The sequence below is a fragment of the Triticum aestivum genome, chromosome 7D (genome assembly GCF_018294505.1).
Source record: "Triticum aestivum cultivar Chinese Spring chromosome 7D, IWGSC CS RefSeq v2.1, whole genome shotgun sequence".
Lineage (NCBI taxonomy): Eukaryota > Viridiplantae > Streptophyta > Magnoliopsida > Poales > Poaceae > Triticum > Triticum aestivum.
In genome coordinates this window covers 72597197-72610983 of record NC_057814.1, presented here as the reverse complement: position 1 = coordinate 72610983, position 13787 = coordinate 72597197, and the positions used below count along the sequence as shown (strand labels likewise).

At 46.2% G+C, this 13787-nt stretch overlaps 1 protein-coding gene across 1 annotated transcript; it reads left to right on the top strand.

Moving 5' to 3' along the window:
- Window positions 1-3687: 3687 nt before the first annotated feature.
- On the top strand, window positions 3688-4378 carry LOC123168705 (histone H3.2; the record flags this gene model as incomplete). The annotated part of the gene is made up of 1 exon (XM_044586573.1): window positions 3688-4378. A coding segment is annotated over one exon (525 nt), but the record flags the coding sequence as incomplete, so codon positions are not given.
- Window positions 4379-13787: the final 9409 nt, after the last annotated feature.

Sequence of the window (13787 nt, the reverse complement as noted above, 5' to 3'; positions counted from 1 at the left end):
TCTCATCGAGATGGGATTCCAAACTCCCTGTTTCCCTTCGTAATGTTTCGGTCTAACCGAGATGAGCGATGGGTCCCACCGAGTTGGCAATGCAAACTCTCTATTTCCTTTTCATAACGTTTCGGTCTCACCGAAATGAGCGATCGGTCCCACCCACGAAGGGTCCACGAAGAAGCAACCTTGTCTATCCCACCATGGCCATCGCCCACGAAGGACTTGCCTCACTTAGGTAGATCTTCACAAAGTAGGCGATCTCCTTGCCCTTACAAACTCCTTGGTTGCTTCTTCGTGGACCCTTCGTGGGTGGAGCCCTCCGTGGACTCGCGCAACCGTTACCCTTCGTGGGTTGAAGTCTCCATCAACGTGGATGTACGATATCACCACCTATCGGAACCACGCCAAAAATCTCCATGTCTACATTGCGTTTGCTCCCTCCAAACTCCTCCCCTTTACCTTCATATGCAATGATTTATATTCCGCTGCTATACTCTTAGAATTGCATGTGTAGGTTGATTGCTTGACTTGTGTTAAGTTGCTAAAATTGGGAAAAGGCTAGATTTTTATTTGGTTAAGTAGTCTAATCACCCCCTCTAGACATACTTTCGATCCTACAACGAGCATCGTGGCGGGGGCGAGGGGATACATGCTAGAACCGGTCTGTGGCGGTGCTGGTACCGCGGTCACCGCATGCTGGAACCGGCCGGTGGCGGCGCTGTGATCATGGAGCCACGGCTGAAAGCATGTTTCGTCGGCGGGGATACAACCATGTACATTGGGAGCTATAACCGAGTACATTGGAAGCTGGAACAAATGACACACAGAGCGGCATCCAAGCCTAGAGGATATTGCGACCTGTCGGCGTCGATGCAACCATGTACGCTGAGAGCTAGACCTAATAACGTGTGAAGCTGCATGGGGCCTACATGATGGTCTGACCGACCATGCGGGTTGTTGCAACCATTCATGCTGAAGTCCCGACCCGAGACGGTAGCGACGATTATTTGCTGCAACCGTCATCGATTTTTGTCACGACTAGTATGGACGATTCCTACAACCATTCATGAAGATGCCACGACCGATGACGGCGAGGACAATGATTTTGCTGCGACTATCGTGAGTGTTTTCCACAACCGGCGTTGACAATTGCTACGGCGACGAGTCTCGTCATGTGTGATGATCGGCTCCTAACACTACGACCGGCGCCCGTTGGAGCTGCAACCATTGGCAGGTGGAGCTACGAGGCTGCAACGTGCTGGACAAGTCCTTCCTATGATGGCGGTGACGAATCAAGTACTGCAATGGGCGTTACTTTTTGCTATGCAACAAATTGTCTACGACCGTGGGGTACACTAGTGGCGACGGGGGGATCCGTGCACCGATGTTGCAACAAAGGGCTTGGGGTGGTGCGGCGAATCATGGTGATGCAAGCGATCGACAAGAAGGACGTGCGACGTCGTTGCTACGATAGGCGAGCACCCGAGGTGCTGCGGGCTGGAGGGTGTGAGGTAATTCAGTTGGGAAGAGGAGCTACGCTTAGGGAGGATCGATGCTGACGGGAAAGGAGCTAGAAGATAGGGGTTTCCTAGCGGGGGGTTGAGGATAATATTGGAGCGATTATGGATGGGCAAATCGTGCGGCTGACACGCGACCGACCGAGTCTGACGCCGAGAAGCTGGCATGAATCTACACCGGAGCACCATCTAACTTGTCCGAATGGATGAACTTGAGGACGGTCGGAGACCGGAATACTGGCTCGAAGAAGAAGCGTCGACATCCGTTTGAGTGTCGTCTCTGCGAGGGCTAAAACTCTAACCTATCTACTAGCCGAAGCCGAGGCACTAGGATTTTCCTCCCCACCACCGCCTGCCTCATCGATAGTCTGAGGAAAGGCGAAACCAGATGCTCGCCGATGGAGATCGAGAGGAGAAATGCTTTGCCCTGGTCACCTCGGGAGAGGGAAAAAACCACGTCGATTGAGCTTGCCATGTCGTGTTATTTTGCACTTCATGTTGTAAACTGTATATGAGCTCAATATATATGTCGTTCATGTGCCTTTCTTGTTATTAAGAGAGAAGGAGATGTTGATCTTAAAAGTGACCATGTAAACCTTAGGGTGGCGGCGGGGTTCTCCGGCGCGGCACGAGCGGGTGGCTGGGCGGCATCGTCGTCGTTGGCGGCGGGGTAGCGCAACAACGCGCCCTGGCGGCGGCCGCTAGGCCCAGATCTGGGCCTTGCGGGCCCCATCTGGGCATGGGCGGGCCGGCGGGGGGCGGGTCGGCGGCGTGACTTTCGGGAAGCGGGGGAGCAGCGATGAGCGGCTGGGTGCTGGCAGCGCTGACGACAGCCTACTGCAGCATGGCCGGCGGGGCTTAGCGGGCCCGTTTCGGGCCTGGCCGGGCCAGGGGTGGCCTGGTATGCCCTGCTGCCATGACCGGACGACGACCGCGACAATGCCGGAGGCGCGGGCCTCTCTCACGACGGCGGTGGATGCGGTTCCCTCCCGCTCGGCTTCGGTGCCGCTGCTCCCGTCGCTTGGCACTTCTCTCCGGTCTTCTTGGCCTCGTGTTGGTGTTCGCAGTGAGACAGCCTGGGTGACGGCGCAACCGCAATGGCACATGGTGTTGGGCGGCGGGGTTTGGAGTGCGGGAGAAATCCTTGCCGATTCGTCCGGCTCTGATGCGGTGACACCGGCGGGTGCCACCATTCCTTCATGGAGGGTGTCGGCGGTAGCCATCCCCCACTTCCCTCCGCGTGCCCTGGGAAACTCTAGGACACGTTCGGGCAGCAATGTCGTCGGCGTTGCAGCCCTTCTTTGTAGGTGATGCTTGGTACGCGGCGGATCGGAGCCTCGGGCTGTGGTGGTTTGTCTCCAGAGGGCGCAGCGGGGGCGGGTCATCGGCGCTTTGTCGAGCTACCGTTGTTGGCATTTGTTTCTTCATTTTCTTGTGGGCTTGTTGTGTTGCTCGCTCCAGCAATGCTATATGTACGGTGTTGATTGCTTTGGAATACAAAGCGGGGGGAAACCCTTTTTCAGTAAACCTTAGGGTCATGGCATCAACGACGAAGGTCGGCCGTGTCTAAGGTGCGACAACCAAGGAAGACACCAATTTAATTAGCACAACTAGGGATGGAAGGAGTTGCTAGGCACGTGTTAAGCGTTCTAGTGGTATTTTTATCAGCCTAATGGTACAATTGTAAAACCAAAATCAGGCAGAATTCAGAAAGGCTCCGATGCATCGTGGTGTTGAAAAATGACAACATGATACAAGCAAGATTGATGCGGGAGAGGCCAATGAGACCGTGATAAAAACCATCGATCATAGCACGGTCCATTTTACATTCTCACAAATGATGATCAAATTTTCCGAAATCCCTAGTACTTTTTTTTTAGTAACTACGAAATCCCTGGTACTAGTACTATTACCATCAGAGTGTTATGGAAGAACACCGAAAAGCAAAAAAAAAACCCGAAATGCCTCGACCCCTCGTACAGAGTCTACCTAGTAGTACTACCGCTCAAGAGGCACACGGATCGCGATCCGCGTGACGGCTGCAAACTCGAATCCACACCCTCCATCTGCATTTGATCCAACGGCGCCCGTCCCACCCCCGCCCCCCGCCCGGCCGAAATCCAAACCCCAAAATCATCGCGCGCAGAGCACCAAACCCATCGTCAATCCTATTTAAATCCCCCCATTCTCCAGCAACCCACCACGGCGAAAAGTCCCAATCTCAATCTCCATCTCCAAACCGCAGCAGCAGCAACCCATCCCTCGCCGCCGGTCGGCCCCAGCAGCTCCGATGGCCCGCACCAAGCAGACGGCCCGCAAGTCCACCGGCGGCAAGGCGCCGAGGAAGCAGCTGGCCACCAAGGCGGCTCGCAAGTCCGCCCCGGCCACCGGCGGCGTGAAGAAGCCGCACCGCTTCCGCCCGGGAACCGTGGCGCTCCGGGAGATCCGCAAGTACCAGAAGAGCACGGAGCTGCTGATCCGCAAGCTCCCCTTCCAGCGCCTCGTGCGGGAGATCGCGCAGGACTTCAAGACCGACCTCCGCTTCCAGTCCTCCGCCGTCTCCGCCCTTCAGGAGGCCGCCGAGGCCTATTTGGTGGGGCTCTTCGAGGACACCAACCTGTGCGCCATCCACGCCAAGCGCGTCACCATCATGCCCAAGGACATCCAGCTCGCCCGCCGGATCCGAGGGGAGCGCGCCTAGGCTCTGTATGCGTCCCGTGTCCGCTGCTCTTGGTTCCTGCTAGATGTTTATGACTCTGTAGTTGTTTGCTCCTCCTGTTGTTTGCCCTGCTTGTATTTCCGATGGATGCCATCAAATGTTCAAATCTCTGGTTTGATTAATGGAATCACGCATCTTTTATGCTAAATCTCTGGTTTGTTCTACATTTTTTTTACCGACATCTGTTGTGCGTGATTGTCTGATTCTGTGGGTTCACTGTAAGTAAGAATCCCATTTGAACCTAGAAAAAAGGAAGATTGCTGCATGATCTGTTGTGCGTGGTCTGTTGTTTTTGGCTACTACGAGTTTGTTGGGAATTTCGTTGTGGGGTTCTTTGGCCGGAACAGTTGTTGCTGGACAAGACTCTGAAGCGAAATTGCAGATCTGATTTTCTCTTTTGAGTAACTAGTAATTCTGTATACTAGTCCTCTTTAAACAGGCCACCACTTCCTGCAGATTCAGTCTGCTAGTTTCTTGGCGAGAACCAATCAATTCTGAAACAGATCTTCCAGAAATTCGAAAGAAAAACTGGAATAGGGTATGAGCTGCCTTATGTAACCATGAGCACTATCCATACTTTGCAAAATAATTTGGATGCAAAAACATAACAATACAAGGAGCCTGCATTGATGCTCATATTGTTGATGAATACATTCAGCATGGTGATGAATCTGTCAGCAGGTATGTCCTTTATGAAGTACTACATGCAAAATCATGGTAAGTTAAGTAAAGCGCGTGAGTTCAGTGTAATGCTCGTTTCCCTTACTTCCACATCAGAAGCGAAGGATTTGTTCAGGCGAGGATTCGTAGGCATCGAAAGATCTTACAGAAAAATGCAAATCGTAGGCATCGAAAGATTGTACAGAAAAATGCAAAACAACATAGAAGGGTTGCTCAGAGGGAAAACTCTGGCTTGAGCGTATTGTAACTGCAGAACATTCCTTTTGGCATCTCTTTATCGATACTAGCATGTCATATCTGAAGAGATTTATCAAAAGCAGTGCTGCTGGTCTGTTCCAGATTCAGAGTTGCGCAGGTCACCGAGACTCATGGTTGAGAAATTTTGTTGCCCGCATACAGATCTTGGCAAAAGCGTACATGCATTTTTCTTGACACAACACAGCATTCAGTTCTGATTGCATAAACCAGGAGCTGAGGATCATAACAGCTCTTGCTCAAACTTTCTTGCTTGATGCATTTGTTTTGTCTTGGGGTTAACTGGATAGATCCCATTACAATTTTTGCCAATTTAAAAATGTCACTGCAGCTTTCATCTTTTGAAAAATACCACTGCAACTTTGCCTATAGATTCTCAGCGACGCGGGGCAGCTCTTGATCTTGGCAGCTGCTGCAGAACCTCGGTCGCCCTTGACGCGCTTCGCGGGCGGTTCGCCGCAGACTGTATATGGTAGCCCCAGTTTGTCCACGTGACTGAAACTGCCGCTGAATTCAAAAGAAAAGGACTGCCCCATTTGATTGCTGTAATCTGGGAGCACATCGGCGTGATGCAAATGTTCATCTTCTCTTTTGGCGAATACACGTTTTTCTTGGGAATTTTGGTGTTGGACTCTCTGGTAGTCTGGTTAGAACAGTTGTGCTGGTAAAAGTCCTTAGAAATGTGCTAGTACTTGCTGCTTAGCACATTTCAAATTCTTGTTCTTTGTTTCCAAATCGAGGAGCTTTCCGCCCTGATTTTCATTTACAAAAGTTCGACTAGACAACGTCGTTGAGGATTACAAACCACTCCATTAGGGGACTACCCAATCATCAGGTTCTTGTACAGTGAACAACATCTACCTTATTACTACAAGTTTCTCAGAGATCAGTAACAGAACACAGATCATACATCACTACACAACTAGAAGCAGGAAAAGCATCAGGACCGGAGCATCAACTTGGTGAAGACACCTTTAGAGGAGAGCTCCTAGTTGGCGCTTGTTTTTCTTTTCTTTTTTGAGAATACCTAGTTTTTTTTTTGAGAATACCTAGATGGCGCTTGTGTGCATTAACTAGTGGTGCCTTCGCTAAAGGCTAGCCAAATGGCCTGGCCCACTTTGCCCCACGAGCTGTTTTGTATTTTATTTTCTTCTTTGGTTTTAGTTGGTTTTTCACTAAAAAAACCCAGCTATAGTTGTTTAGGAGCTGGATATTTTAAACTATTAAAAAGTAGAAATATATTTTAGATTTTTTTTCAATATTTATTATAATACTTCACCATATTTAAAAAAATGTTCATCGTATAATTTAAATTTTCATCATATTTTTTTTAAATGTTCGGTGTGTATATGAATTTTTTTCATTTTATACTTAAAAGTTTCGGGGTGTATTTGAAAAAGTTTCACCGTATATTGAAAAAAAGTTCACAGTATATTGCGAAACCAATCTAAAAAAAGAAAATTGAAAAAATTGCAAAAAAGAAAATATAAGAAAACCAAAGATGTGGAAAGATAAAAATAAAAAATAAAACTAAAAAAACACACACAAGAAAAGAAAAAGGAAAGGGAAACACTCGAAAAAATAGCCAAAAAGGTTGAACCGTCTAGAAGAGCGCTGCGACAAAGCATCACCTATATGCCGCCCACGATTGGCCCCTTAGGGCGCATTCATTTTCTATGAACTTTATTGTTTATTAAGAGCAACTAACGAGTGTCACCCTCCGCAACAACGACTCCTACGCCTGGAAGCACGCCCGTGCCGTGCGCTGGTGCCGCCACATGTCGCGTGCACTTCTCGAGAAGAGAAAACACAGTTGTGGCCCCCCGACCCCCACCTCCAAAAGAAGGAAAAGCACATCCTTACTTTCATGAGAAGCACAACCTGTGATTTCTCAAAAAAAGAGATAAGCACTCCCTGTTCTTCCCAAAAAAGTAAGAACCGCAACCATGATTCTCGGCTAATGTTATTCTTTTGATTTTTTGGTTACCGGTTATTTTTTTACTTTTGTTTCTGATTTCCCTTGTTTCATGAAAAAAGTTCGTCAAAATCTGTTAACATAAGATCTAGTTCCATAGATCTCGACGCCAGAAATCTAATGGTGAAAATGGTTCGGTATTTGGACGCACGGTTCTTTTTGAATAAAACGAATCTATGGAAAAAGAAAAAACCCCTAGGTTGCGATAAGTGGCGTACATGTACTGCGCCAATTGTCAGCACCAGAAAGTGGGGAGTGACCTTTGCAAGGGGTAACCTTTAAGGCTACGGAGAGTATCATATACTAATATCATGCACATGATACTAGTGTATATTACTACCTTCATAGTGGATAGTATTATAGAGTAGTATCATATATGATCATATTTATTGCCATGTATGACATAAAGTAGCCTGTCATTTAACATGATGCAGTAACTACCGAGTTAAATACACCACGGGTGCCTTAACTTATCATGTGTGGTCAATTTAGTGCCTAAAATTGTAAAATACATGAAAGTGGTGCTCTAACTTGTCCGACTGTGCAAATACGGTGCCTCCTACAGTATCCGGGCATACGTCTTGCCCGCATGGCGAGCCAGTATGGTGGCGGCCCGCATATCAGTGACCGGGAGCATTTTTTACACACAACCCACTCACATTTTATTTATTTACACATAATTGTGTAGCATACGGATGAAGACTGATAGGTCCAACCTATCAGGTTTGGGTCCCACATATCATCTACACCAAGCACACAATTGTATGTGCGAATACCGTGTGAAATAATAAAGAAAAATAAGAAAGAAAAAGGGATCCGAAGTTTCGAACCCAGGAGCTCAGGTGTGCCACCCTTGCAATCTACCCGATAAACCAAGCAAGATTTTATATTTAATTAGAGCATCTAGTTGGAATTTTCCCGCGGATTTTTTTTCTCACCATCTAAAAGTGTAAACATTATTTCTTCATTTTAGGCATCACGTGGTGTCCTGCCTCGTGGTTATATTGTTCACCAAGGGACCTCTCGGTCCTACCAACGCGTGTGTGTGCTAACCAACAGACAAGACACCATTTGATGCCTAAATGAGATAATTTAGTTCTTAAACGTTAGAGTATCGAGGGAGATTTAAGGAATATCCTAGTGCTTTTGAATTTTTTTTGAAAAAAAATGTTTTTGAAACATGTTTCACGTGTATTATAAAATTGTAAACTTATTTTTGAAAGATGTTTGTCATGCATTCACAAAATTGACAACATGTATATTAAAAAAAAAATGTTCAACGTGTATTGAAAAGGTTACTGTGTAAAATTATTCTAACATTTCTACAAACATCTTTAACATATTTTAATACATTTCTAGAATTACTATTATTACACAATAATTTTTAATACACGTTGAACAGTTACATTGTCAAAAAAATTGTAACTGTGTATTTTAAAAATAGAGTAATACAATGAAGATACACAATAATTGTCCGTGCTTGTTGTCCTGCATGAAGATACATAAATTTACACAATAATTTCAATATACGTTGAACTGTCTAAATCCATATAAATTTAAGAAAACGTTCATGTTAACCTCTTCAAAGTACACAATAATGAAAATATAATAAAGATTTAGAATACACAATAATAATGCCCTACTGATAATTATTGTATTTTTTATTTGGCAAAATTTACATATCATGAAAACTAAACAGGAACTTAGGAAAAAAACATGTAGAAAATGTGTTGAAGAATGTTATTGCATTTCTAGCTAATACTACAACGTATAACTTAGTTTGGCCGGGTGGCCAGCATGTTATTGCATTAAGCAGGATGTCCTAGGTTCAAATTTCTGTCCCAGCAAAAATAATAAATCACTCGTCCACTTCCAGCCATTGACATGTGGGCCGCCGGCACGCCACACAGCCAAGGCGTACACCCGAATACGGTAGGAGGCACCATATTTGCACGATCAGACAAATTAGAGCATCACTTTTGTGTATTTTACAATTTTAGGCATCAAACTGGCCGCACATGACAAGTTAAGGCACCTGTGATGTATTTAACTCATAACTTTCTATATTACTCTAACCCTCAATCTCTTCTTTAATTCTCTGCCATATCCGCAGTTTGCTATTGCCGAGTGCATGATACTGACTAAGATAGTATCACTATGGCCAGCCTAACTAGTGATTTTGTTGTTTGTTTACTGTGTCAGCATTATATCTCGCCTACTGTGATATATAGCCTGGCGTCCCCTCTGGTGGCCACGACCATGGCTGGCTCTTTATTGTAGCAGTTTTTTTCTTCTGTTTTCCACTTTTTGCTGATTTTTTCTCAGGGTTTTTTCTTTCTGGTTTCTTTGTTTCTTTCCGGTATCTCTGTTGTTTGTTTGTTCCTTTACAGTTTTCTTTGTTTTATTTATGTTTTTCCTTTGACTTTCTTTCAATTTTTTCAACACATATATACCTTTTTCACACACAATGGATATTTTTTGTATACATAAAAAATAGTTTTATACCTCCTCCGTACGGATATACTTGTCGGGAAAATGGAAAAAATATATGTATTTAGAATTAAAATACGTCTAGATACATCCATTTTCGCGACATGTATTTCAGGACGGAGGGAGTACACGTTTAACAATTTTCATATACATGATTAACATTTTTGAGAAACACGTTTTTGATTTTTTTTTCAAATATGTGTTGCCCATTTTTCAAATACAAGTTGGAACATTTTTCAAGTGCCAAAAACATTTTTGAACTTGCAAACTTTTCTACACTGTACAAACATTTTTTTTAATGTCCAGAACCACATTTTTGAAACCCATGAGCATTTAAAAAATGTAACATACATTTTTGTGAATGTACGAAACACTACTGTCGGGCTCGACAGAAACACTACCCTCGCCACCGTTGCAGGTGTGCTGCAACAGTAGGTGGTCCGCGGCGACACCATGGTGGTGGAGGCGTCCGACGACCGGGGAGAGGGAGGATGAGAGGGGATGGGTGGTGTGATGAGAGGGAGAGGCACGGCGCCGCCTGCTAGTTTGGTCATGCACGTGTCTCATTCTCTGATGGTGTTCTAGATGTGTCCGCCTCACCTTCGTCGGTCTGCAACGGACCGGTTGTGGTGGTGTAAAAAATCGCAATAACAACCCAGTTGCAAACCTAGTGGTGGTGGGCCTACCAGGCACGTCGCGTCGTTATGCATGGAAGGCGGCGGACGCTGGGTTGTCTGATCTGTCGGGTGATTTGAAGCGTTCTCGATACAAGATTAGTCTAATCATTCGTGCAATTCACTCAAATTTCAACTTTTTTCTCGAGGAGGGCGCTTTTTTTTGAAAACATCCGATCTAAACATCTTTGATCATGGCAATACAAAGAACACCAGAAATAATAAAAATTACATTCAGATTCATAGACCACCTAGCGACGACTACAAGTACTAAAGCGAGCCGAAGGTGCGCCGCCGTCATCACCCGTCCCTCACCGGAGCCGCGCAAAACTTGTTGTAGTAGACAGTCAGGAGGTCGTCGTGCTAAGGCCCAATAGGACCGTACCAGAACAGCAACCGTCGCCGAGGAAGAGTAGCGAAGAGCGGAAGAATCCAACCTGAAGACACACAAACGTAGAAGAGCGACGGACAGATCCGAGCAAATCCACCAAAGGCAGATCTGCCCAAAGACAGATCTGCCGGAGACAAACCTCCACACACCTACCGACGATGTTAGATGCGCCATCGGCACAGGGGCTAGGCGAGGAGAACCTTATTCCATCTTCAGGGAGCCGCCGCCGTCTTGTCTTTCTGAGCAGGACACAAACCCTAACAAAACTAAAAACACATCTAAAAACAGAGCCCTCTCATCGGCAAGGCTCGGGATCCACCGCGCCCCCATGGTTCTAAGGCCACTGAAGAGAGACGGAAGAACCCTCCAGGGAGCTTTATTTAAATGTCAACAGATGAACAAGTAACCATACATTCCGTGTAAATTCAGCTGCGGGACACTATGAGAGATGCACATGCACCGGGTTAAAATGATTAGTCCAAACCAAGGTATATTAGGGGCTAATTATTTTCATCTTATTTAACTTGACTATAATATCATTTTCAACGAAAATGTATCTTTTAATCTCAACCGTCAATTTGCATTGAAAGTTGTAAAATTTAAAAAGGTACTAAAGTGAAAGTGAAAAATAAGATTTGTGTCTGAATCCTCCTCAAACGTTCGGGGGCGGACAGTTCAGTCACCACCCTGATAAGAGAAAGAAGGAAAAATGTGACCCAACTGAATCCCTCACCTTGTTCTCGTATATATGTCCGCGCAATTCACAAACCCTCATACTCAGACCATATATGAGAAGAATTTGAGGGCTCATGCGCATCCGGTTAGCCCGCCACGTAGGACGCGGTCCATCCCATACAATTTTTTCCCTTTTCATGTGACCGAATAATTTAAGAACAAACCGAAGAATATGACTTTATGCATGCACAAACGAGGACTTAAAACAAACACGCGCGGGTACTGACCATGCGCGTCTAAAAGGAGCCACATTTAAGATGACAGGCTGCAGATGACCCGTTGGGACATCCAGAATACACGATACTGCCGGGCACCGTCCTGGTCGTGGTCCACGACACGCCCATATGCCACCTTTAGACATACGGCGTTCGTTCTTTGTTTCTTTTTTGGAACTCTATGGAGTTTGTTTTTGTGGCTAAACCTTTAGCTCAAACAAGAGGATCTGCTTCGTTGGAATCGTGCATGCTCCAGAGAAAAAGGGTTACGGATGGTTCGTGTACCAACGTAATTCCCGTGGAACGGTTCCATCGACATCACGTCATTTAATTCACGAGCCAGACGCTCGATCCAACGGCAACCGTCCACTCTACACCTTTCTCAACCACTGTTTTGTATTGTATGTATAATATAGTAAATAAAAGATAGGCTTCATGTGGAAAAGGACGAGATCTTGGTGGTCCGTATTATACTACAGCTGCAGCGGTCGTTCATCCTGATTAATTGTATTCAGTTTTTGGTAGATACTGGGAGCATGAGTAACCAATGAGGACATGTACAATGGTGCTAGCTTAGGAGTGTCACGTAAGATAAATGATGAGATGAAGGAAAGAGAACCCATAAGAAAAGGCTTGTCTTCTCTTATTTAAAAGAAGACAAGAGATGATCTTTTAGCACAATATGTCTCACCACGTTGTTAGGAATAACTAGTTATTGAGATAAGGTTAAGAGATGACCCATTATAGACATTTTATTTTTGTCATCTCTAAATTACATGCAAGATTTAAAATAAGACTATCTTATCAACCATTGTACATGCTCTGAGATGTGATCATCTGATGCCTCTGCCCGGTACGGTTTGCTGAGCAGACAGGATTTTTGCCATACAGGGCAACTTCCCTAAAAGGAGGAACCTCTCCATTTTTCGAATGTGGAAAGGATGAACAAACTGATATCAACGATATTCTTTCAAAACTTCGTAATTAACCACCTCACTGTCGACGTCCAATAAATTCTATACCAGCGGGTCCTCCATCCACGCTTCAGCAAAAAAGAAAAGAATAAACAGAAGGCACACATGCAAGTGTGAGAAAATAATAATATCAACGGTACAGTTTGTCGTGGAGACAGGATTTTAGCCCTATAGGGCAACTCCCCCAAAAGAAACCTCTGCACTTACCATTTTTACCGAAAAAGGCTTTCGTCCCACTTTATATTATAAAGCATACCGCTCAAGCCAAGCATCCAACAAGGTTCAACAAAGCACAAAACACGCACACGGAGGTCCACAAGAACACAGAGAAGACATGGCGACTGTTTCAAGCCATACAAAGATTTCTTGAGCCTAAAGGTCAATGCTGAGGGCATAGCACAACAAGCCCTAAACACAAAAACACACACTCCACAGAGCCACTAGATGGCCTAGTCCGGCTCTGGGGGAGGGGGCGGCAGCGGGGGTGCCACGCGGAGCGCCATCGAACGAGGTCGGTGAGGAGGGTGGTGATGATGTCCCTGTCCTGAGGGCGGCTAAGCGGCCGCCAAAGCTGCAAGTAACCACACATTTTGAAGATTGCGTCAGTCGCACGTCGGAGAGGCACCTTCTGAATAACAAGCTTATTGCGAATGTTCCAAAGCGTCCAGGCGAGAACCCCAACGCACAGCCATCTAATATGGCGGTAGCGGGTAGGGGAAGCGTTGAGCTCCGCAAGTAAGTCGGGAAAGTTGGTATTGCACCACCGTCCACCGACCGTTTCGCGGAAGCAAGCCCACAGGAACTGGGCAGTAGAGCACGCGAAGAAGATGTGGTTAGCATCCTCGATCGTGCCACAGATGGGACACATCCCATCGCCCGGGCCGTTACGCTTGAGGACTTCAACCCCAGAGGGGAGGCGTCCACGGATCCATTGCCACAGGAAAATCCTGATCTTCAGAGGTAGGCGGATGTCCCAGATCAGGCTAAAGGGCTCCGGTCCGCCAAGGGCGCAATGGCGGCATACAAGGACTTCGTGGAGAAGCGGCCAGACGGCTCAAGGCGCCATGAAAGGGCATCCAGGTCCTCCTCGACGTTCATCGGCATAAGGGCGATGTCTTGGAGGAGGGAGTCCCAAGCAGCCACCTCGAGGGGGCCGAAGGGGCACCG